The sequence below is a fragment of the Centrocercus urophasianus genome, unplaced genomic scaffold (assembly GCF_019232065.1).
Source record: "Centrocercus urophasianus isolate 14NV4802_14NV808 unplaced genomic scaffold, USGS_Curo_1.0 seq_12, whole genome shotgun sequence".
NCBI classification, from domain to species: Eukaryota; Metazoa; Chordata; class Aves; order Galliformes; family Phasianidae; genus Centrocercus; species Centrocercus urophasianus.
The window spans coordinates 2,095,007-2,120,415 of NW_024884364.1; the positions used below are offsets into that span (position 1 = coordinate 2,095,007).

Sequence of the window (25,409 nt, forward strand, 5' to 3'; positions counted from 1 at the left end):
GGCAGTGCTGTGCTCTCAGTTATATTTGTCTAAGTACAGCTATTTTGCCTCAAATACAGATGAGTGATCCTTCTAGCATCAGGACTTCAGTGATGGAGGATAGTTTCCTTTAAAGCAGCAGGGCTCTGTGGGAGTAGTGGAAAAAGGCACAACGGAGTGGATTCAGGAACTACATGGCAGCAGTTGAAAGGAAGGATGTTAATATGTAGTTAAAGCTCCTTATCCATGCTCTTATCTTTCTAGCAAGTCACAAGCTCTCCTATGGTGAAAGAGTCTTTACCCTTGCTGCTTATAAAGTAGATGTGGGCTCAGCCTGTTCTTAACTCATTTTCATAACTTTCCTCTGTAATGTGCTTTGGCTGGTTGAAATTCATCCCAGCCTCCACCTACTCCTGGTAGTCTTGTTAGGTGAACTAAAGCCAGATAGTGAGGTTTTCCTATACAGGCATAACTGCATTTGTTTTATTTGTACAGCTATTTTGCTTGTTATTATAACCTACTCAAAACAGGTGCCATAGTGACACATATACGTAGATCATCTTTTGCCCATTGTTCCCTTTGTTGTCCATATAAACTGTCTGCATGGTGATTTTAACCCAGTACTGCTCTCTAGGCATGTTCAGGATGAGGTCTGATAACATGGAGAGAAACTGAAAAGTGCATTTAAAAAAATAATATGTTAGAAAGAAGACAAAACCTTTGTCGCAGAGCACCTGGTTTGGCATAAGAATTGCCATACCCTTCAGTTTGTGCTACATCTGCTTTTTTAAAAAAATAACATTATATATTTCACATGTAGTTGCAGTTGGGAATTTTAGAAGGTGCTGGAGAACATGGTCTGAGAGCATGCTAATCTAATAGATCAAGATGCTGATGACTGATAAACTAACAGATAATGAAAAATAGATTCACTGACTTCTGATGAGCAACTCCGTTGTAAGATTTTGTCTGTCATTTCCTGATAACTGTTAGTTGGAGGGGCTCACAAATTGCCACTGGCAAAAATGGAACAATGGGTGATTCTCTTGGAATTAAACTTTGAACAAGTTTCAGAAATTGATCTTCCAGAATGCAGAAGAAAGTGTGTTTGAAAAAGAACCGAGATTAATTCAGAACATTTTTGACACAAAAGAGCTGAGATTAAAATGGAATAGACTGACTAGCTTCAGTATTAACAGGCTGGAAACATGTGAGCTGTATGGCTTACAGGAAAGAGCTGCATTTCATATAACAATGCTACTTGTATCTAATCTTGGGTGCCAGAGATCTCCCATCTGTGAGCTGGATTTGTGTCAATACACTTATCACACACAGAAGGAATTTGCTTTGAGGAATATTCATGCTTCATATGGATAAGGTCTCCAAGGCATAGCGCAGAGGAGGTTGGTTAACTCTGTGGAGGCAGAATTACACCTTTGTTTTCTGCTCTTCTTTAGCCAGTGATAATGCATGAAGTGGCTTGCCATGTTTGATGTTTTCATGGTAATGCAGAGTCTGTACAAACGTAGACACTGCTTTTGTTAATACATGTGCAGCCTATGTCCAAGCTGTAAAGTGAATCCCAGCCAGTTTTGGACAGCACAGGTCACTATTATTGATTTTTAGAGTACACTAACTAGCATTACACTAACTAACTAAAATCTTACCTAAGTTTAATGGTGACATAAAACTGAAGTGTGTCTAGAAATTTGTTGGCTAAAAGGTTTATGCTAGCTTGCTTTGTAATAGGTGTTTACGAAGTGTTTCATTAATTTTAAGATAAAAGCTATTAAAAACAAAGCCCTTAACAAGGCAGACTGTAGTTCCCATAATTTTATCTCTCTCTCTCCACAGCCCCCTCATCACCCAGCAAATTCCTTGATAATTTGTTTAATCAATTACTGTGGACTGTTGAGACAGCAATATCAAATAAGCATGGAGATGTATATTACAGTACAGTGGTAGAAACCACTCTTCTAACGTGGTAGAAAACGAACGATGATCACTTTGAAGGTGTCAGGAACCAAAAACTTACTTGCTCTGACATCAAGCACTGATACAGGATGGGCAGAAAATGGCATGAGAGCATCCCTGTGGGGAAGGATTTGGGGTGTCTGATGAAAGACTCAACATGTGCCAGCAATGTGCACTTGCAGCCCAGAAGGCCAACCATATTCTGGGTTACATCAAGAGAAGTGTGACCAGCAGGTTGAGGGAGGTGGTTCTGCCCCTCTGCTCTGCTTCTGAGTCCCCACCTGAGTACTGCATCCAGTTCTAGGGCCCCCAACACAAGAGGGACATGGAGCTGTTGGATCAGGTCCAGAGGAGGGCCACAAGGATGATCAGAGGGCTGAAATACCTCCTCTATGAGGACATGCTGAGACAGCTAGGGAGAGAGAGCTAGTCTCTTCAGACTAGAGAAGAGAAGGCTTGGGAAACCTTATAGTAACCTCCCAGTACCTGGAAGAGGCCTATAGGACAGCTGGAGAGGGACATTTTTAGAAGGGCAAGTAGCAACAGGACAAGAGGAAATGGTTTTAAACTGGAAGAGGGTAGATTTAGACGTGAGATTAGGAAGAAATTCTTTACCATGAGAGTGGTGAGACACTGGAACAGGTTGCCCAAAGGTTGTGGACGTGCTCTCCCTGGAAGCATTCAAGGCCAGGCTGGAGAGGGCTTTGAGCAACCTGGTCTAGTGGGAGGTGCCCCTACCTATAGCAGGGGGGTTGGAACTAGATGATCTTAAAGGTCCCTTCCAACCCCAACCATTCTATGATTCTTTAAGGTCATCCCATGCTGCACATGCAGTCTGGCTCCTTGCACTGATTTTGAAAATCATCAAATCTATTGGAAAAGTATTTCTGAAGTGCTGTGATGACTAAACAAAATGACAAGGCACAGTAGCATTGTTTCCTGGCAGGTTGTAAAATAACAACATAAAAATCATGTATCTTTGTTTTGCTTTCAAGTATAATTACATCAGTTTTGAGCAGATGGTAACGAGGAGCTGCATTATCCTCTTGAAGTTTGCTTTCAATAGATAAGGTTTTGAGCAACCCAGTCTGGCTCTGAATTTAGCTTTGCGTTGTCAGAATAGACTAGGGACCCAGAGGTCCTTTCACACCAAAATATTTCTTTATTTTCCATGAGTGTTCTGTTTGTCAGCACTTGGATTTTGTACATTTAGCTGAGGCAAAATAAGGCTCTCCCAGTTCTACTTGATTTAATGTATTCATCTCTGTCACTTCTATTCCTGTGATTCACTCTACCAGTTTATGTAGGCCTGTGATAAAATGTATTCAAGCAATACTAGCAAGCCAGTATTTGTGTTTAGTTGCTATGATTATTCTATGCCTACCTTGTGTGCCAGTCTTGAAATTTTCCTTTAGTCTACTATTTCTGATTTCATTTTTGTGTATACAGGAACAGTATTTATGTAGTCAAGTCACATTTTCAACTTTGTATGTGAATATTAAAGTTCTTAGCCATTTGTACTGTAGGTGGGCCTCTCAAGATGGCATTCTGTCTCTATACTGTTCTATGGATTGCAAATTAAACCCAGCATTCCTTGGAGGCAAGTTTTCACCAGCTCTACAACAGTCAATGCTGACAGAAGAGATTGTTTTAACAGTTTCTTCATTTTTAATTTGGTTATCTGTTACTTCCACAATCAGAAGCACACTAGTTGCCAACTTGTATAAATAGGCACAATTTGCCCTATTGTATTAGTATCAGAAGTTCAGAAATGAACAATTCTCAACTGGTAGCTTTTTAGTTTAGAGAGTTTACTTTTCTCATATTATACTTCTGCATGGAACATAATATTATAGAAAATTCAGATGATTTTTCAATCCTTTATAGCCTGCCATTTTTGTGTATTCTGCATGAGGTGGAGGACATTTTTTTTTTTCTTTTTTTCTGCTGCTTCCACACATACATCAAACTATTGCTATCAGTTACAGACTTTCTACCAAGTCCCCTACTGTGAATGATACCTGGCCTGCTCAGCTTTGGTTCATTTTCACACAGGACAAAGAATAGGCATGTAAAGCACAGTGGCCTAATGTATCTCAACCCTCTTCAGAAATAGCCAATAGCTGCAGTTACTGTGGTTCCTAAAACACTTGGAAAGCTTTGGAAATGATGGAATTCTTGTGCAGCTCCTTAGCCCGTGTTTCACAGGTCTGATTATGAATGTAGCAACTGCTAAAGCTATATGAATGTAACTTATGTAAGCTAGTGTTCAAACTGTTATTGTTGACATTTTATTTTTCTGTTAAATGCATGTTATAGTAAAAACTTCACGCTGCTCAATTGTTTGCTTTAGCTAATAGACTAGATCAAGTACTTGTGACCTGTCAGCAAATTTTTTATATCACTGACCACATTGTTTACAGGCCTCCAGGTTGTAGCAAGGCAAGGTAGATCCCAGTTGTTGATACTATCTGATGGCTGCTTTCTGTTTCCACCATTTCTGCTCAGACAGATGGGCCTGGCCATGAACAAAACAATGTTGTGGTCCACACAGCCCTCAATTTGCAAGTGATTTCAGCACAGCACTCCTATTTCACTAAACCTGAGTAGTTCACTTAATCATCAGTACCACATTCAGATCGGAACAAGTCTCAGCAAGTCTGCAGCATCTGAAGATAGTATGAAGAATAACCACCAGAAATGCTATTGTGTGCATCTCTTTCCACAGCTGTTGATAATGCACGTTCTCTAGGATCTAGCTCAAAGAGCTGTTGTTGCTTCTGATCCTGAAAGAAAGCATCATTACACTCCCCAGCCTGCTCTCAACTTAGGTATCAGGCATAGGTTTTTAACACCTCTAGGTAAATTGTTTCCATATTGAAATAAAGGATGAATGACTAAAAAAGTCAGTAACTAAATGAAAATGTGAATAGCTCTGGCTTCATCCAAATCCTGACGTGCCCTACTGCTGTTGATATGCAGATTTACGGGGATACTTGTTGATGATAAGTAGTTACTGTGTGTATATTTGGGAGAGAAGGAAAAAAAATGTTGTGCGTATCCAGGTATACTTTATTATATTAAACAAAGTGGGCTGGGGAATAAGGAAAGTGAGATGAGAAGAAGTTAGTTGTAAATAATTAAATAGTAGTACAATAGCTCATATTGCATGAGCCACTGACAAAGTAGCTGAGGCTGAAGTTACTGCCATACACCCAAGAAGCAACCTCAGCTAATGAACTCAATCTTATGACTTGAAAGACAGAAACAACATTCTAAGCTAAAGTGAAGATGCTGTACAACCATTACATTCATTACCATGGCTGCTCAGGCACTGCAATGACGACAGCACTGTTGCCTAGCAGTTTCAAGACGCTTGGCTCATCTTTTTATAGCTGATAGACGAGAGCGGACAAGGTTCACTGAACTTCCTCACATCAACACAAAAGCACCAGGAGTCAGCTGGAGCCTTCAGATGAGGCTGCCTATAGCAAGGTCCTCTGAGAAGACTAATAGGCTATTTAAAGTTTAAAAGCAAAACAAATTTTATTACAGTATCAACTAGAATGCTGCTGAGTTCGCAGGCAGACAAGTTAGAAAGGAAAGGCTTTTTTTTCTGCATGCTGCGTCCTTGCTGGGTTGACTCATGCTTTGAAGTGTGATTCTTACTAATTCAAAGGCCAACTAGCAGAAAAATTTGGTAATTTCCTCTGGTTTCTTGGAAGGTTATTTCTGTTATTTCTGTGGCTTTTAAGACCTATTCTTGCCTTCTCTGTTCTTGGCCCAGAGCCTGTCATTTACACCATTATGGTGACTTTCATGCTGCTGTTTTCTGCAACTTCTTTTCTTCAGGTATGTTCGAACGTTCCAGAGAGAAGGCACAATTGCCCTGTCCTGGTGTGAGATCCAATCTGATCTGATGCTCATCTTTGAAAGGAACCTATAGAAATAGAGCACGTACCGTTCATTGCCATCAGATTCATTTTTCAGGTTCCCTTTAAATTTTGGAAGTGTACCATACAAAACCACAAATCACATCATGCCAGGCTCTTTACCTGGAAAAAAAAAGAAAAAAAAAAAAGCTTCTATTTAGAATCTACAATTTATGTAGTGCACAAGTAAGATGAGGGTAACGTTTGCTTTATTGTTAATAGGATTTTAGACATGAATTCTGCCTTAGAGGCGTAATCTGTTTTTCTGTTCCTATCTTTTTTATAATTATTGATATTGTTAATGAGTGTTACCAAAGCAGATACATAAGAAATAAATGTTCTAACATGCCTATATGAAGTGTTGGACAAGACTATCGCTCTCCCTGACCTGGTAGCATCTGTTGTGACCAAGGCTGTTTTCACGCAAGACCTTAGTATGGCCAGACAGTCCTGAGAATGTACAGACAGCAGAACCTGGATTTGATAAACAGGTTATATAACAATGCACTGGAGTTCTGTGGCTCAAATTAGCACCTTACCTTCCCATAAGGACATGAATACAAGTTAAATTGTAAGGAGGTGGGTGGGATAGAGACCTATGCACTAGTGCCCTAAAGGAAAAACAATTACACAATGCTGTTGCTCCTCCCTGAAAATAATCAATGGATCACTGTGGGAAAAAAAATATATCATCCCACCCAGAAAGATATGCAGACAAGCAACCATCACTCCTCTGTTGTATGGAAGGCTCCGTGACAATGTGATGAAATCAAACTTGTCTGACCATTGACAAAAGTTCAAAGAAATACAAACAACCTCTGCTGTTCTTAGATGTGAAGTTATAGGACTCATGAAGTTAAAAGTCTAGTTGACTAATCAACAGGCTTCTTTCATCATCATCATCTAAACTGCCCTCCGCACCAGAAAGAAGGCTTGCAAGAGTGCTGAGAGAATTTCAGTGAAGGGTCACATTAACTTAATTCTGGAATATTTTCAAAATACCAGTATTGTGCTGCTGTTTTTCATGGTCAGGTTTAGCTTTGCCTACTATAGATTGTCACTGGATGTATTTTATCCAAAGAGAACCTGCTTTCCATATCACAGCAGGTATCAGCAAGGTGTCTCTACAGTCATGGGCTCTCCTCTGAAACATTACACTAAGAGTGTAATGTAGCTAAATCTGTAATGTACAGCTAGCCTTCAGGTCTGAACCTATGTCAAGAATTTTTTTGCCATGATGGCATGCAAATGCTATACAAAAGTCAAAGAGGCTCCGCAGGCAAAAAGTTCTGCTGTTTCTCTCCTTTTTCTGCAAGTGGGAAGACTGAGAAATCGTTCAGCCGTCTGTGCTCTTTCTAGGTGATTTTAGGCTTGAGACATCAGTGCTGCTGGGAAAGGTTGCTCTTTCTGGGCCCTGGGATTTTTCTTCAGGAAAAGATTTCATGGATTAAAATAGCACTCTGAGTTCTGTTGCAAATTAAATGGGAAAGAGATGCAGTTTTCTAAGTACAGGTACATTGGAGCTGGCTGTACTAAGTCAGTCTTTTGATCTTAGGGCAACTCCAACCCCAAGTTAAACAAGTTAGTGGTTTTCAGCATATGAACTCCTAGCCTTTCCAGTGGAGACATGCATCTTAGTTTAGTAACTTCCAGCTTACCAGCAAGATGCTTGCTTTGTTGCTACTTCTTAAAAGTCTCTTAAAAGTATCCCTGTGCCCTTCCCAGAGGTGTGCAGGACACAGATTGGAAGCTACTGTGCTGAGCTAACCTGAAGGCAAGTGAAATATAGGTCACAGCAGGCAGGCTCTTATCTGAAAGGAGACAGGACAAGAACTTGGCAAGCCAGAGACAGAGACAGATTTACTGTTGTGAACTACAAGCTCTCGTGACTCCAGTCTGAGCCTGAGGATTTGTAATACTGTCATAGTCAGTTTCTCTGTCACTGCTAGCTTTACTTTTTGTAATGAGTGGAATTTTTATTTGTTGTCATGTTTTTTTTTTTTTCCACAAAAAAAACGAAAATAAAAAGTAATAAAAAAAAAAGAAACATTTTACTGATGGCTGCAGAGCCTGTGACAGTAGCTTCAAGAAGACATACAAACTGTATGTCCCGGTTCATTTTCATTTGACATCTTATGGCAGACCCTATATATAGTAGCCCATGGATGAAGGGATTGCAGGTTGTCTTATATTGACTTCTGGACACGGGTTTGATCTAGAGAAGGCATACTGGTGGAAAAAAAATAAGCCTTCCTTAGATTTCAATTCACAGTCAATCAAGGCAGATATTAAAAGGCATCTATCTGTCTTATCTTTGGATCTTTATTCACAAGGCAGACTAAACCATTACTGTTTACTACAAATATCTATTGGTGCACCCTTGGTTTCTCATTCATGTCTTTATGAACTAGCTTGTAAAGACAGCTCTTCTCCTCACTGCTTTCTTTAAGATTGAATCCAACCCAGCAGTGGGAGGAAAGTTGCCTTCTTGTTTGCTAAACTTGCAGTGCTCTGAGATTGTTGAGATAGTACTCACACTGAATGATCTTTAGGGTTTCTGTTCACTTAATGCAAACTCCTGTGCTAGAATTATTGTACTCTATATTATACAATGATGCCAAGAACAGATCTCTGGAGCTAAGTGCTTGCTTTAGTATATTAGTTCCTCAGAAGCACCCTTTAGTCCTCCAATCTAGTAGCTGCATCCTTAGATATTTTAGAAAGGCAAGCTACTAAATGTGGCTCTCTCTTGAATGCCTGGAGTAAGGATACAGTGTCTGGAATGAAACTGGTAGAAACTTACATTATTAAAGGAGGTTAAATCAGTGTCATGGGCCAACAAGCTGGAGAGGCAAGTAATTCATATTGATTGAACCAGACTTTACCACACACATTCATTAAGAATATTACATTAAAAATCCGAGGCATACTTTTTGATTTTGCAGCAGATTCTTTGAGGATGTGAGACAGTTGCCTAGCAACTTCTGGATTCATCACCCTTTCATTAAGTGTTATATTTAACACTTTTCTTCCACTACTTTGAATTTAAAATCTTCCCTGAGTAATGAAGTCAGAAACATATTTAACAATGGTTCTGTATTGTTAGCATAAAAGATATTCTCTTTTTACTTCCTTTACCTATCAGCAGTAGAGTCTAGAAGAAACGTATCTGACTCCCTTGTTATTCCATTGCACCACACTGCGCATGAAACTGCAATGGATGTTTTTGCCCTGAAGAGCTCAGTCTGGAAGAAGCTGGCCTGAGATGAGCTAACAAACATAGGACTTAGCAGTTGTATTTTTTTCTAGTAGTAAACTTTAAAGGAAAAAAACAGAGCCAACACTACTGAAAGTGAAGCTTTGGCCCTTATCAGTTAAATTGTGAAAATGGTATTTTCGAGACGTGCACCACAACAATTCATATCTTTTAGTGACGTATGAAAAAACCACTTTCTGGTGGAACTTATCTGCGGCACTGTTTTGTGACAAACTCCTAATGGCAACTTCTGTAACTCTCAGCCTTCAAATACAGTCCTAGATTTCCTGTCAGTTTGGTGGAAGCAGGTGCTCTGAAAAAAAAATGCTTTTAAAAGTCATTCCTAACCTTGGCACTTTCTTATGAAAGCTACTTTGTCATTATTTCCCTTTCTAACTTCTCTTTCATTTCAATAAGTACAATAAACAAATAAATAATACTTCAGGATATCTTGTCAATTTAGTTCAGAAGTTTTCCAGTGAAATACTGCAAGGGGTGATTGCCATTTCAAGTTGAATAACTGAGACTGATCAATCTATTTCACTCTCCTGCTATCTACCCTCTGTTGACCTCCAGTAAGTGAAGTAAGTGTAAATCCATGTGGTGCATGTATATGCCAACTGAGTCAGAGTAAGAGGGTGGGGTAACACTGTAGATTAATTACACGGCAAAAAAGGAAGCAAGAAGGGACACATAGATACCATCTGCATAACTTCCTGGGAGGAAACTGCTAGTATGCACTTAGGTAAATGGCTGAGAACAGAGTGATATGAGACCGTGCTATCAGCAGTGCTTGCTGGCTTGGAGAAAGCACTGGTATTTTTCTGAATGGGGCTGTATAGGAAGTGTGCTCCAAGTCCTGGCATAAAAGCAGAATTTACTTCAGCACTCTGTGACTCAATCTGTAGTCCTCTGCTAGGCATCAGAATAACCTATAAGGCTGTATTTGATCTGTGGGATCAGAAACCGGGAGAGAGGCAGCAGGGCTGTGCTGTGTGCACAGGAGGTGGTGGGGCTAGAGAAGAGGAATGTGTGAATATCACGCTCAGCTCATGAGACTTTACAGTCTAGTGTAATATAGAGACAGAGGCCTAAATTACATCTTAACCTGGGGTGTATTTAAAACCAAGATGCTTAAACTTGTGCCAATAGTTATGTGGGCACTTGTTTCAATTTAATTTGATTAAATATTTAAAGCATTATGAAAAAGGCTGTATTAACATGGGGGGTGAAAAAAGGGTCTAAGTTGTTTTCCCTGTGGACAAAACCTTCCTTCTCAAGTTTCAATTCTCATGTGTAACTTACTTAACATTGAATAATCTTTTCATTTCATATCTGACAAGTGGCGAGGAAACAAAAATAGAAGCTCAGAAAAGTCAGTGAAAGCTCATGGTAGAATACTTAGCAAACCCTATTGGATTCATGCAAATAAAATCAATGAGGTCATATATTCAGCTGGGCACACATCCTCCTCCTAGCCATTATTTGGCTGGACAAGAAGCAGAATCTAGTATGAAGTCTGGAAAATCAACTGAGTTTTAATAGTTAAATTAAGGTTTGCAAAACATCGCAACCAGAGAAGCATGAACTCCAAATTAATGAACACAGTCCTTCTGCAATTGCCATTCCTATTGTGTCACGCTCTCTCTTCACTTACCCCAAAGTATTGTGCACTATTTTCAGGGGCAGATAATAGTCCTGACCTGGCATATCTTACTGTACACTCTGCATATAAACAGTGGCAGGGAGAAGTGGATCATACATGGGAATAGTTTTCTAAATCTAAGATGAGACAGCGTATGAAAAAGACATTGGAACAAAGGTATGATGAAGGGGTTATGCAAGGATCCATTCACTGTGGCTCCTTTCAGTTTGGAATGAATTAGATCCTCATTAGCATATTCTCTGTGCTTCCTTTGTAAAGTTAGGCAGGTATGGTACTGTAGACTAGATGCCACTTTTGCTTACTATAAGCCTATCAGCTGCCTGCCTATCAGCTAGGCAGGCTATGAGCTGTATGCTATATGAGAACAGACCTTGTAGGCTGGACTTTGTCATATCTGGAGTAAGTGAAACTTGTTTCCCACATCTATCTAATGTGTGTTTCTTCTACCCTGGGAGCAGTGGAGTGAAGTGCAGCAGATGATAAATGGTACCCCAGTCTATATGTATCAGGACTGCAGCGTGCTCTCTGAGGGTGACACTGATCACTGGCTTCGCACCAACTGGATTTATTGGGGTGAGGCAGCATCTCGCATTTATGTGGAGCTGAAATTTACTGTGAGAGACTGCAAGAGCTTCAAAGGTGAAGTGGTGACCTGCAAAGAGACCTTCAACCTCTACTACATGGAGTCTGAGCAGGATGTCGGGATCCAGTTCCGCCGCCCAATGTTCATCAAGGTTGGTAATGCTTGGGTGAAAGAGCGTGTCATCTCTTTCAGCTTAAACTGGGCGTGATCTCGCTGGCTAGGGGAAGCCAGGAGAACCAGCACGTAGGGAAGGGAAAAGTGTAAGTGTTATCCTTAGAATAAGCTTTGCCCTAGGTGCCCTCTCCGGTGCTCAGAGCAGCTTCTGCCAGAAATGGCAACAGTTTTCAAATGAGATCAGACCTCCAATTCTTCTTAAATCCTTATTAAACTGGGCATAAATTAGCTGAGAATTCTAAAGGATTATAACAGTGCCCCATTGTTACATCAGTTTTTAGAAACAGTAAAGCGGAGACCAAAAGAATTTGACTTGCCTTAGGCAAAAAATCAAGAATAAACCAGGTGAAGAACAGAACCCAAATCAAATCTCTGTGCTTCTGATCATTTGCTCTGATTGTTATCGGATATAGGGTCTTCTTTTCTACATCTGGAGGTGTTAGTTTGTTTTAATGAAATTCTCCCTTGTGTGAAAGTATTCAGCACCACTACATTTTACCTGCTGTTTCTCCTGATGTACTGCTATCTTGTCATAGAAATATTTGAATTACAGAAAAGGGAATGCCAGCTTTTTTGATAGAGGGATTTCTGTAACTATTTTCTATTCTAAAAGAAACCACAGACCTAGATTATTTGACTGCTCTTTCCTCTGCAGTTTAAATGACATGTTATGAAAACAAAGAATTGTAAAAGCTACAACAGGAAGAGCAGGACTAGGGTAGCTGATTCCCCTCCTCCCTTCTCCACTGCACTTCCCCTCTGGCTGTGGCCTACTGCACATATCTGTTGACACCTCCACAACTCCTAAATCTGCTTTATGATCCCACCACCAGAAGCAGCTGCTCTGCAGATTCTTTAATTGACCATCCAGCTACCTGGAGCAGGTGCTGTTCAGTAACAGGGAGGGGCCTAGAGTGGAGGGGATTGTTTTTCAAGGTCTCCAGGAAAAAAGACCACCACACCTGCAGTCCAGCTTTTCTGTATCACATCATGTCATGGAGGCCTTTCCCATCTACCCATAGAATATGTTTCTCTCTCAGTCTCATTGTTTTGTTGGTGAGGAAGTGGAAAGTGTGGAAGCATCCAAGTGTTTTCAGTGCTTAACAGTACTGAATACTGCACGATGAGCAACTTGAGTAGAAGCTCTGATCTGCATCAAGTGCAGTTTGGAAACAGGTAGCTGTAATTCGCTAGTCAACTTCAAAAACACATCCCTAAGTGCTGCTGTGATTTTCTTGTATATTGATTTGCAAACAAAAATTATCACAGGAAAGATTTGCTCCTGATTTGTTAATTTCTAGTAGGGGTAGTTCCTACAGACATCCAAGATCACAGATCCAGAACACAGTGTACTCTGTAAGACAGCGAATCACTGCAAATGAGTTGAAAGGAAATGGTGAAAAGCATGGAAGCAAGAGATAGTGGCAACCAGTCATTGATACTTCCTACAAAAGCAAAGAAAGCATGCAGTGCACTGAGATTAGCAACAGTCAACCATGTCTGTGAAAGTCCTTAGCATAAAATACGTTTGACAGGCATAGGTATCTCAGAGCTGCTGCCTGCTCGGATGTTAAGCTGTTGTCTTTTTCTCTTTTGCTTAGCTCAACACTGTGGCAGCAGATCGGAGTTTCACAAACAGAGACATCGAATCTGGTGCCATGCAGCTGAACACAGAAGTGTGCCCCATTGGGAAGCTGTCTCGTCGGGGCTTCTACTTAGCTTTCCAGAACTCTGGGGCTTGTGTAGCAATGGTGTCTGTCCGAGTGTATTACAAGACTTGCCCAGAGGCAGTACGAGGCCTTGCCCGTTTTCCAGAGACACTAGCAGGTTTGGAGGGGCTCACAGAAGTGCCTGGTGTCTGCGTGGAAAATGCAGCTGAAGAAACGGGCTCTCCCCCAAGGATGCACTGCAGCACAGATGGGGAGTGGCTGGTACCAATGGGCCGATGCCTTTGTGTTGTGGGGTTTGAGGAAGTCGATGGGAGCTGCGTAGGTGAGTATACAGACAGACAGTGGCTGTAGGCCATGGGAGAGATTCCAGGGAGTTGGAGATCAGAGTATCTGTAAGCACAAAGTGAGTGTAGGGGAGTTAGTGTGTCCTACCTTTCTCTTGCCTGCCCTCTGTGCCTGCCAGGCATTTCTTACGCCTTTTCTCCCTTGCGTAGCTTCTTTTCCAATCGTGATTTTCTCCTTATGTGTCAAGTGTAAGACTTGCAAACTCCTCTCCACTCCCTCTTGGGCTTCATCCAGGAGCCTTCAGCTTTAGAGTTAGTTTCTGCAAGCTGTAACTGTGTGATTGACACTGACTCACTCCACACTGGTTCCCAAGCCTTAAATGGAAGCCTTGTTCTTTCAGGCTGATGGATCAGATGCATGGAACAGTGCTTGTCCTGTGACTAGAAAGCTAAGAGCCAAAGTGGGGCTGATTTCTCCTTTATGCCCTCTTCTGCTTGGACTGGGATGGCTCTTCTGCCATGGGAAATTGTATAAAGCACATTGCATAATACCATCTGTACCTGGTTCATTTCTGAGGAAGAGCAATTAGCAGCCATAGGGATCACTATGGTAATGGAATGACAGAGTGAGACAGGGCTCTTGGAGCACGCAGTGCAGGGCTCCCTTTGTCACTGAGGGGACAGGATCCAGGTTCTTATGGCAACTACATGTGTATGTCAGGGGAGAGCATACATACTGTGGTTTGGGAAATATGTGTTAATGCAGAGAAGGAGATAAAAACACATCTCTGTTGTTGTCTTCAAAGCCATGGAGCATAAAGCTGAGACAGTTCAGAAAACAGGAAAAGGAATCCATGCATTGCTTCCAGGATCAGCAGAGCAACCTGTCTTTCTGCTCTGTTCTGCCCTCGTTTCACAGCAAGGATTTGGTGCCCCTTTGAATCCTCACTTTTTGCCACTCACTTTGCTTGGAGAGCTAGCAAAGGTTGAAACCCAACATCCTTCCCCTTCTCCAGAAAACCCCTCTCTTATACAGCCCAGCCAGTTTTTCCACTTAGGTACTACAAGAGCTCTCCCCGCCCTCCTGAGAGCACTCCCCTGGGAAGGGGCAGGGAAGCTGTCATGTCTGGACAGGCCCTGGCTGCTATCACTGCACAGGTTCATTTTTTGTCTGTGCTTTTATCCCACTCTGCCTAAGCGCAGCTGTAACTTCAGTGTCTTTTGTATGACCAGCAGAGAATAGGGAAATCTCCCAGGAGGAAAAGTGAAGAGAGAACCTTGCAGGGACATGGAGAGGTAACTTCATGCCCCAAGAGCAGTGTGTTATTTGAGCATTAGAGGAGATGGTGAAGGTTGCCTTTTGGGGGACATCTTACGTTCCTTTCTCATTATAAAGACGTTGTGCAAAGGACTGGGAACAGCCCATATCAGGATGAGCACTGAGGTAAGGGCTTCTACTTTTGCTCTCCAAAGATGAAGGACTTCCCCTTCAAACGTGAACATGGGGACAGAACGGAGGAAGAAGACTTTCAGGCAGAGATTTCTAGTCCTGATTTTTGCCTTAAGCAAGAAGAGAATTAAAAAAACCCAAAAAACAAAAAACAAAAACAGCTAGTCTATGATCCTTGCCTCATAACAGGGAGGAGAATCTGATCTCTAGTACAGGACAGGCAGCAATAGAAAGCCAGAAGACCTGGTTTTGAATTAGTTCATTCAACCTCTTGGTTAATTTCCAGCTGTACAGAGCTCAGCCACCCCATCATCCCAGAAAAGTGGTTACTGCCCAAAACATTACATCTCAACCTCTCACAGCATTGCATACCTTGCTGTCAATAAGCCTAGACTTCCATGATTAACATCTTCAATTAAGTCATTTACTGTGAACCCAAGAGGCTGGCTGTGCCTCTGGATTATATTCTGGTTTCCTGATGGGCTCTGCAGGGTGATGGGTGAGTGCGTTACTGATGCTGAGCTCCATGTCAGCATTACTCTGGTGCCTGAAGGGAGCCTGATGCTTGCTGGCAGTTTCAGGACAGGAATACTGGTAGGGAAGAGTTAGACCACTGCTTTTCTCTGGTGCTTGGTTGAGCAGCACTAATCTCGCCCTTTCTCAGGCTTGTTTTTTGCATCTTGTTGCCTGGAGCTGGGTCTGGAGTGGATGCCAAAGGACCCAGGAAGCCAAGTGCCAAGGAATGAGAAAGAGAGTGGAGTGGAGATGAATTCCAGCAGAGGCAGCTGCTGACCTCTGATCTCTAGTGACAGGACCCCAGGGAATGGCATGGAGCCACATCATGGGAGAGCCAGGTTAGGTGATGGGAAGAGGTTCTTCAGTACAGGGTGAAAAGGATGTCCAGTGCAATGGTCATGGCCCCAAGCTGTTGGTGTTCAAGGACTGTTTGGATAATGCTTGCAGACACAGGGTTTGAGTTTAGGGAGCTGCTGTGTGGGGCCAGAATATGGATTCAGTGCTCCTTGTCGGTGCCTTCCAAATCCGGATTGTTCTGTGGTTCAGCGATTCTATGGCTAGCGCTCCTCATCGCCTCGCTCAGCGTGGGGGAGCCGAGGCAGAGACCGCCCTGTTTCTGCCAAGTGAGCCCAGAGCGGCCGCGCCACAGGCAACTGCAGGTGGCAGCGCGCGGGCTAAAACACCTCACGGGCAGCAACGGCAGCGTGGCTGCCGGCCAGCTGCCGCGGGGCAGCGCCCACTCACCCATTCACATGGCAGAACCTGCCATACCCACCCCTGCCCAGCCGGGCGCTTCGGGATAGGCTTCGCACCGCCTCCGAGGCGGGGCTGCATGGAGTCCCTGAGTGGGGCCGCCGGTTCTCCGCTGGCCCCGGCCCGGAGTTTTGGGGCAGCTCCCCGGCACTGTGCAGCCACCTGCCGGCCGCTCCTGGCATGGTGGCAGGGGGTGCGTGGGCCCCAGTCGCTGTAGCGAGGAAGCCGAGGCGCCAGGCGCCGGCGCCGAAGCACCTCATGCATGAGGCGGCGGAGTGTGCCCCGGGCAGGTCGTGATAGCTGAGCCGGGGGCTCCGTCCTAAGGCGCCAGGGCCGCTCCCCCTTCGGACTCGATCGTGGCTGCGGGGCTATGCTGTGGCTGCGGGGCTATGCTGTGGATGCCGCTTCCGGGGCGCCGGTCTGGTCTGGCCTGGACTTGTTCGGGCTTAATTGCCCGAAACTCTATGGCCTCGTTCGTACCGCCCGCGGGGAGCTGCCCCCTGCTGTCCTGACCCTCCAGACATGCTCGGGCCCGAGCCTTGGCCACCTGGAGGCATACTGATGTACTACCGATCGTGCTACAGGCAGCTGTGTGCCATCGCTCCAGTCTGCAAGCACCTGGCCCGCTTGGTTTTTAGCATAGACGTAGCCTAAGGTGATGGGACTTGATCAGGCAGACTGGTGCCTTCCCTACCCCCTCCCAGGTTTCTCCCTTCACCCAGATGTTCCTTCTCAGTGCAGCCTCACTGCTTGAGCAGGGAGGTTGGACTAGATGATATCCGAAGGTCCTTTCCAACCTCCCTGCTCAAGGAGCATCCCTTGGAACATAGTACCCAGGATTGTGTCCAGATAGATCTTGAATATCTCAGGAGAAGGATACTACACAACCTCTTTGGAAAATGTTACACTATTCAGTCACCTTAACATTAAGCCTTTCCTTCTCCAGGATGAACAGGCCCATTTACCTCAGCCTTTCCTCATATGAGAAATGTTCCACTCCCTTGTTTTAATAGGCCTTTGCTGGACTCAGTCCAGGAGCTCTGTGTCACTGGGGAGCTCAGAACTGGACAAAGTACTCCAGGTGAGGCCTCACCAGCGCTGAGGGGGAGAATGATCTCCATTGATCACATAGTTTAATGACGGTAGCTAAAAATGATAAAAACTGTAATGGGTGGTTCTGTTATTTTCTGAGGTTGGAAAGTAGAGAGACATACTTTAATGCAGCAAAGACAGTGTCAGATGTTACAGCTAGAGAATGATTTGGCTGTGCATTTTTATAGGACTGGAAACAAGAAACCTATGACACATGTTCTCTTGTATTCCATGTTAGCTTCCTAGCCAATCACATTCACTGCTTTAGGCAAATTGGTAATTATCTAGATATTCATTGCGGCCCTGCTAGATGATATTCTGGTACAATAGTTGTAAAGATGTTTCTGCTAAATAGCCCACTAGCTATCTCGTGTGAATCACAGAATCACAGAATCACCCGGGTTGGAAGGGACCTCAAGGATCATGTAGTTCCAACCCCCCTGCCTAGCAGGGCCACCAAACACACACATTCAGATCAGGTTGCCCAGGACCCCATCCAACCTGGCCTTAAACACATCCAAGGACGGGGCATCCACAACCTCCCTGGGCAGCCCGTTCCAGGGCCTAACCACTCTCCTTGTATAGAACTTCCCCCTAACATCCAACCTAAATCTTCCCTCCTTCAACTTGGATCCATTTCCCCTAGTCCTGCTGTTGTCAGCCCTTTTGAAGAGTTTACTCCCCTCGTGGGTGTAGGTTCCCTTCAGGTATTGATAGGCTGCAATGAGGTCACCCCGCAGCCTTCTCTTCTCCAGGCTGAACAAGCCCAACTCCCTCAGCCTGTCCTCATAGGGGAGGTGCTCCAGCCCCCTGATCATCTTAGTTGCCCTCCTCTGGACCCTTTCCAAAATCTCAATGTCTTTCTTGTACTGAGGGCTCCACACCTGGACACAGTACTCCAGATGGGGCCTCACAAGAGCCGAGTAGAGAGGGACAATCACCTCCCTGTCCCTGCTGACCACCCCTCTCCTGATGGAGCCCAGGATCCCATTTGCCTTTCGAAGTTGGCAAGCAGTAGAGTATGAGGAGTACAAGGACTTGGAACCAGTAATTATAGCCTGGCTGAGTTCTTTTTCTCATGCAACGTTCTGGAGATTCCACTTCTTTGGTCTACAAAACCTTTCATAACATTGATCCCACTTTGAGTTTGCATTCTCTGTGTGCCCTGAGAAGACAATTGATATATGTGACCTTCAATGATCCCTTCCAACCCAAATATTTCTGTGACTAAAAGAATGGAAGAAAAGCAGGCATGTAAAAGGAGTGTTCAAGAAACTGAATGAAACTGGCCAATTGTTTCATAGAATCATAGAACCAAAGAATCTTGGATCGAAAGGGACCTTAGCAATAGTCTAGTTCCAATCCCAGAGGGCTACCCACTGGGTCAGGCTGCCAAGGGCCCCATCCAACCTGGCCTGGAACGCCTCCAGGGATGGGGCATCCACAGCTGATCTCTGGAGCCTGTGGCAGTGCCTCACCACTCTGAGTGGTCCTCCTAATATATATATATATATATATATATATATATATATATATATATATAACCTAAATCTCCCCTCTTTTAGTATAAAACTACCCCATCTTGTCCTGCCACTATCTGCTTGTATAAAAAGTTGGTCGATACTGTTAAACTTATGTTAACTTATCTCTTCACAGCCTGCCAGCGAGGATTCTACCGTCACTCTCTGGAGACTAAACGCTGCCTGAAGTGCCCCCCAAACAGCTTGTCCAATGAGTTAGGGGCTAAATCTTGTTCCTGCAATGCCGGCTTCTATCGGGCACCTTCAGAAGGCCAAAACATTGCTTGCACCCGTGAGTTGTGGCTGGAGAGAAAGAACTAAGAGACAGGAGAAAATGGAGTGCTTGAAAATAGGGATGAGAGATCAGAGAGAGAGACTGGGGGGAACAGAGGGCATAATTCAAAATGCACCAGCAGATGGGAAACTGCCTCCTTACTTTGGGTATTATCAACTGGATCAAATACTTTCTTTCATGTTTCTTGTAGGTCCTCCCTCAGCTCCCCGCAATGTCAGCTTCTCCCTTATTGGCACACAGCTCAGTCTGTGGTGGCAGCCACCCAGTGACCACGGTGGGCGAAAGGATCTAACTTACACAGTCTTCTGTCAGCGCTGTCATTTCCAGTCATGTGATCCATGTGAGCCAGGTGTTGTATTCTCCCCGAGTGCTTCAGGACTCACCAAAACTGCTGTGGAGGTGGATGGCCTAGAAGCTTACACCAACTACACGTTTGCTGTGGAAGCCCATAACGGTGTCTCAGGAATGGGACCTGCTCCACAGAGAACTGCTCCAGCTGTCTGGGTTGCAGTTGGACATGCAGGTTAGCAGAACCAGAGTTTTTCCTGCTCACCAGAAAAAGGAAGAGGAATCTCTGTGAATGTTTAAGCATTCTCCATCTTCTCCTTCTGTCTGCTGCATGTATTGGTAGGGTATGATAAGTTACCTCTTGCCTCTGTCATGTGAAGTCCCTCAGTCATAATTCTTGCATATCAAAGCAGCAGTAAACATTACCCTGTAAGAGCTATGAATCCACCAAAGACTTAACAGATCTGGGGAGGTGGAAGCCTTTTCTGTGACACACTGCTGTAGTCCAACCAAAATACTGTTACGTGTGTGACAGGAAGAATGGAGCCTATGACATTACTCAGATATTGCAAAAAATCAAACACAACAGAAATCCTGATGTAACTGAAAAGGCAAACTCTGAAAGTGTGGAGAAATAAAGATGTTAAAAACATGCTAGTTCTCCTTCATGCATATGTTTATAGATTGGCTTCAAGTTGTCTAGTTTGGTTGTCCTGTGAATACTTTTCAGAGTGCTGTGAAACGTGATTATAGACAAGTGACATTACAGTTCTCAACAGCCCCTAGTACTTTCCTCAGTTCTGATTTAGTGACAAAATACAACTTCCTCTCTCTTCTTCCTGTTGCTGTACAGAGGCAGTATAGCTCTGAGCTTGGAAAGTAGAGCTGCTTTGACTTATCTCACCACTTCCTGTTGATGAAGGACAAGAAGAGAACCAGTTTTGATACTTCAAACTGCAAACCTTTAAAAATCATCGTTTTATTAATGAATATTATGCATCTGTGGTCCCTGAGAGATTTAGAGCATGACATTTCACAGTACACTTATGGAGTTGCATTCATGAATCACATAGGCTAGTGGTATTACTGTTGTTCGAATAGAAAATCCTAACATTTTGGTTTCAAATTGAACACTTTCAGTACAGTGCTGTGTTAAATGTAACTTCTTGAATTGCTGATTTTGTTTTGAGGATGAAAGATACATAATTCTTCTGTTGGGGGAGATACTGTTGGGGAAGTAAGCTATTCCAACAAACTAATTACAAGTGGATACCTCATTTTCTTTTCACTGTAGAAGAGAAAGGTGTGGCAGTGGTAATGAGAGTCATTTTCTAGTTGCACAGTATGACCAGAGAGGGAAAGATAGTGCCTTGGATGGAGAGAGGGCTTATTTTGCATTGTTTGTATTTCATACTGATATTCTTCATTTTCCACCGGCAGCTCCAGTGACAGTATCCCAGTTTATTCTGACACAGAGAGATGACAGTAGTCTGTCAGTTTCTTGGCTTGCCCCACGGCAGCGCAGCCGGACCTCGGTGGAGTATGAGGTCATGTTCTTTGAGAAGGTGAGATCTGCCTCATCTGTTCTTCCCTCTTTCACCTAAAGTTATGAAAATGTCCTTTTTGTACTATGTTTTAGTTATTTGGCCTTGTTTGATTTCTGCAGGGAGAGGAGGCACATTACACAGTGAAGCACCTTCTTGAGCCAAATGTCACTCTGACAGACCTTCAGCCAGACACAACCTACCTGCTTCGTGTGAGATCCATCACACCCCTTGGGCCTGGGCCCTACTCCCAGGAGCAGGAATTCCGCACCCTTCCACCAGGTAAAATACAATTATTGTATGTCGTTAGTGAGAAACTTGCTTCTCCATCAGATAGTACATGCATATAGTACATTCGTCTCTTTTTGTGTTCTACCAACTGAAAGGCAGAGGAATCACACTCCTGCATTCCTTGTCATCAGGGCCAGGCCTTGGTGACAAAGCCTTATTATGTACACAAAAGTCCTGAACACGGAGTCAATTATCTTTCATGCTTTCCCATATTCAATTTTACTTTCCCTTTCAGAAGTATTGATCTCAGGTTTGTATGTTGTACTGATAAATTACTTACTATCCGTTCATTTAGTTCTCCTGAGAGATACTTTGATTCTGTACTACCAATGCACTGCATGATGTTATGATGTGGAATACCCATAACAAAAATCACAAAAGCACGACGGAGTCTAAATGAAAGAACAATACTGTAGGATTCACATCTGGTCACTCTGCTGCCTGGAAGACAAATCACCATAATTCACCTAATACTGATAGCTGGTGGAAGCTGCTTGCTATGTTCCTGACAAATAATTCTTGGTCTTTTAAATGACATGGCCATTCTCTTTGTCTCTGCAGACACAGGAGCTCTGTCTGGTGGAGTTGTAGCATCTATTATCTTTGGAGTTCTGCTATTTATTGGCCTGCTTCTGGGAATTCTGTTCTTTCGACGAAAGTAAGTGTTGATTTTTGAAGTTGAAAAAGGTTTAGTATAGGCTATGGGAGCTTAAGACAAAGTTAAGAAGGGAGAAACTGATCTCTCAGAGGAAGTTGGACAAGTTAGTTAGAATTGAAAGAGGAAGATCAGCATGTTGCAATAAGATGGACTGATTCTCAGTAATCAGCAATTCTGGAGGGGTTGAAAAAACAAAAATCCATATCATACTGTTATCATGCCAAATAAATAAAAATATTGTTATGGTACTACAGTTTTTAAAGCTGCCATTCAATTGAGAGAATAGATAAATCCAGTCATTTCAAACAATTCTCCATGTAACAATGCCTTAATGGTCACCTACCCAGATACAAAGTTCTGCTTCCTCTTTAAGTGTCTACAAAGCTTCTACTGTTTGTTTTAGATCAGTCATTGTATTGAAAATGTACAGAAAGTATGAAATAAATGGAAATTAATCTGTAATTCATCAAGGATAGAACAAAACTACCTGTATGGAAACAAAGCTCCATTTCTAAATGTACAGGAGACACTGCATTTTTTTGCCAGCTGCAAGACAGAACTCTGCACTACCCAGAGATCTATGCCTGACCAACTAGGGCAGAGTCCCTAGAAGACTTGCTTTTCTTTTGCTATCTGTTAACCATTCAAGTTTCATGACTTCTTGTGTTTCAGGAAGACTCACCGCAGACAGGCACGGCCTGATTACAGTACTTCAGGCTTTGATCGAGGTGAGTTGGAACCAGGGAAGAACCTAGAATAGGTTGAAAGGAATTAAAAGAATTGGAGTTTCAAATATCACAAGAGCATGGTTTTTCTGATGCAATATGTCTGTTTCTAGAATTGCAGTATTTTCAGTGTACGTTTGGTGTATTTGTGTACTTCTCTTGTTGGAAACCTCTGGATTCATCTCTGCTTCTGTATCTTTGCCCTACCTAACTTGTCCAAGGTGCTGACAGGTTAATTAGCCCTTTTGTTTCCCTTTACCTTAGAGAAGGTCTGGTTGAAGCCCTATGTGGACCTGCAACCATATGATGACCCCAGTAGAGGGGTTCTGGAGTTCATTAAGGAACTGGATGTCTCTTGTGTCACTATGGAGAATGTGATTGGGGAAGGTGAGTTTGTTAGTCTTCCCTTCATCTTTCAGTTCTCTCATGCTGCTGTTCACTTGCAACTCTTGAGCTCATCTGTGACCTATGATTTCTGTTTGTCCTCAGGGGAGTTTGGGGAGGTCTATCGTGGGTCTCTGCGGCTCCCAGGGAAAGAACGTATTGTAGTTGCCATCAAAACCCTCAAGTCAACATATTCAGACTCACAATGGTGGAACTTCCTGCGTGAGGCAACAATTATGGGGCAGTTCAATCACCCAAACATCGTACATCTGGAAGGAGTTGTCACCAAAAGTAAGAATGTGGGAAATGTTCCTCGAATTACAGTAGAAAGTGGCACATTCCTAGGAACATTCTTAAGAAGAGATTATGTCAGGGAGGCTATGTTGGGAAAATATACATTGTTATGTTAGCATAAAGGCGAGCAATGAGGAAGGGAGGAGAGTTATGGATTTCCAGAAAGGTCATGAGGTAGTGTTAGTAAAGGTCTTCTTGGGTTGGTGAGTGGATATGAGTTTGGAATAGTGTAAGGGATGGTGGAAGGTTATGTGTGTGACACAAGGAGAAATACAAAATCACTGCAGGAGTTCTAAGGGGAGGGACATCCATCTAGCTGTGCCAGTGGAGCAGGAATGGTGGTTGAGGTTAGGTATGGTTCTCTGTTTTGGGGGAGTATGGAGAGCATTGAAACACAGATTGCAAAGGAGAACTGCGAAAGGGTGACACTTTAATGTTTTCCTCAAGGAAGGCCAATGATGATCATCACTGAGTATATGGAGAATGGAGCACTGGATACCTTCCTCCGGGTGAGAGACCTTAATCTATAATAGCTTGTGTACTGCTAAAACTTGCACTTGACCTGGTTTTAGGACCCTAAGAGAAGACTAGAAAGAAGACCTGGACATCCACATAATTTTTGCTCACTAACATTTCCAGTCTCAGCAGCTGAAGAAGCTCAGTATCCAGAGTGCTGTCTTTGGCAGTTAAAATGCAGGTGCCTAATGATGACTCTGGAGACTACCACCAATACCTTGGTGTGAACCTGTGGGGTCCTTTGGGCTACAGCACCATCTTTTGCTTGTTACCACTACACTCTTTGCAAGTTGATAAAGTCAGTATCTAGAAATCAGCAGAGTGATGTTAATTTGGATGGGGTCCTGGGCAGCCTAGTCTAATATCAGATGTGGAAGTTGGCAGTCCTGCATGCGGCAGGGGGCTTGATGGTCCTTGAGATCCCTTCCAACCCAGGCCATTCTATGATTCTACGATTCTACGATTCTATGACTTGACCAGGGTCTTCTCTCACTTCTTGCATGCAGGAGAATGAGGAAAAATTTAGCCCTGTGCAGCTTGTGAACATGCTGCAGGGAATAGCCTCCGGCATGACCTACCTTTCAGAACACAACTACGTGCACCGGGATCTGGCTGCTCGCAACATCCTGGTAACACGCAGCCTTCAATGCAAGGTGTCTGACTTTGGTCTTTCCCGAATATTGGAGAATGATGCAGAGGGAACATATGAAACCAAGGTAATGCAAAAGCAGTCTCTGGAGAGATAAGGTCTCAGTCTTGTAAGTGAGCTGCACTCTTGGGAGATCAGGTTTCTGCCGGGTAAGAATGGCAGAGTTTTTTTGTAATATGAAACATGGAGAATTTGGAGGAAAAAATCTCTTAAGAAACCCCATTGTAAAATTGCAAGTCATTATGTGATGGAAGGTGGTGCTTTTCTATTGAGTCCATGTTGATTTTGTTTGCTAAGAGAATAAGTACAGGAAACATAGTTTTTGAAATGAAGCAAAATAAGATGTCAGATATTTTGGACTTTAATAACACGTAGCTTTGAAGACAGCCCTGCTGTGAGCAGGAATTTGGAGTAAGGAGATGTACAGGTCCCTTTCAAAGAAAGCTCCAGTGATTCTAATACCATGTTTCATTGAAAGTAGGTCTGTTACTGGCATCATTATCTTACACCACAGCAGTGGTTTTGTGGTTTTGAATTCAATTGAACAGGAGGCTTAAACTCATTCACTTTACAAGATTATTTCTACCTTTTTGGCAGATTTCCCCAGAGTAGATTACACATCACTTTAAGAGAAGAGGGCCCAGTCTAAGAAGTGGCTTGTGAGCTGTTTGCATGAAAGCACTGGAGAAGCATAACTCCATGATACAAACTGGGTACACGATGTCTTTTCTCTTTTACAGGGTGGTAAGATTCCAATCCGATGGACAGCCCCAGAGGCCATTGCTCATCGGATTTTCACCTCAGCCAGTGATGTCTGGAGCTTTGGAATTGTCATGTGGGAGGTGCTGTCATTTGGTGACAAGCCGTATGGGAATATGACTAATCAGGAGGTAATACACCTTGAGCTCTCGTGCCA

At 43.2% G+C, this 25,409-nt stretch overlaps 1 protein-coding gene across 1 annotated transcript in view; it reads left to right on the forward strand.

The window, feature by feature from the left end:
- The window catches only part of EPHA1 (EPH receptor A1), a 32,194-nt gene that overhangs the window by 3,831 nt on the left and 2,954 nt on the right, over nucleotides 1–25,409 (forward strand). The window contains exons 3-15 of the mRNA XM_042809845.1: nucleotides 11,266–11,541; nucleotides 13,166–13,556; nucleotides 18,986–19,141; nucleotides 19,335–19,667; nucleotides 20,873–20,997; nucleotides 21,099–21,258; nucleotides 21,829–21,925; nucleotides 22,598–22,653; nucleotides 22,915–23,037; nucleotides 23,140–23,325; nucleotides 23,776–23,837; nucleotides 24,351–24,560; nucleotides 25,234–25,383. Coding sequence (XP_042665779.1) covers nucleotides 11,266–11,541; nucleotides 13,166–13,556; nucleotides 18,986–19,141; nucleotides 19,335–19,667; nucleotides 20,873–20,997; nucleotides 21,099–21,258; nucleotides 21,829–21,925; nucleotides 22,598–22,653; nucleotides 22,915–23,037; nucleotides 23,140–23,325; nucleotides 23,776–23,837; nucleotides 24,351–24,560; nucleotides 25,234–25,383 — 2,325 coding nt within the window. The remainder of the gene's footprint in view (nucleotides 1–11,265; nucleotides 11,542–13,165; nucleotides 13,557–18,985; nucleotides 19,142–19,334; nucleotides 19,668–20,872; nucleotides 20,998–21,098; nucleotides 21,259–21,828; nucleotides 21,926–22,597; nucleotides 22,654–22,914; nucleotides 23,038–23,139; nucleotides 23,326–23,775; nucleotides 23,838–24,350; nucleotides 24,561–25,233; nucleotides 25,384–25,409) is intronic.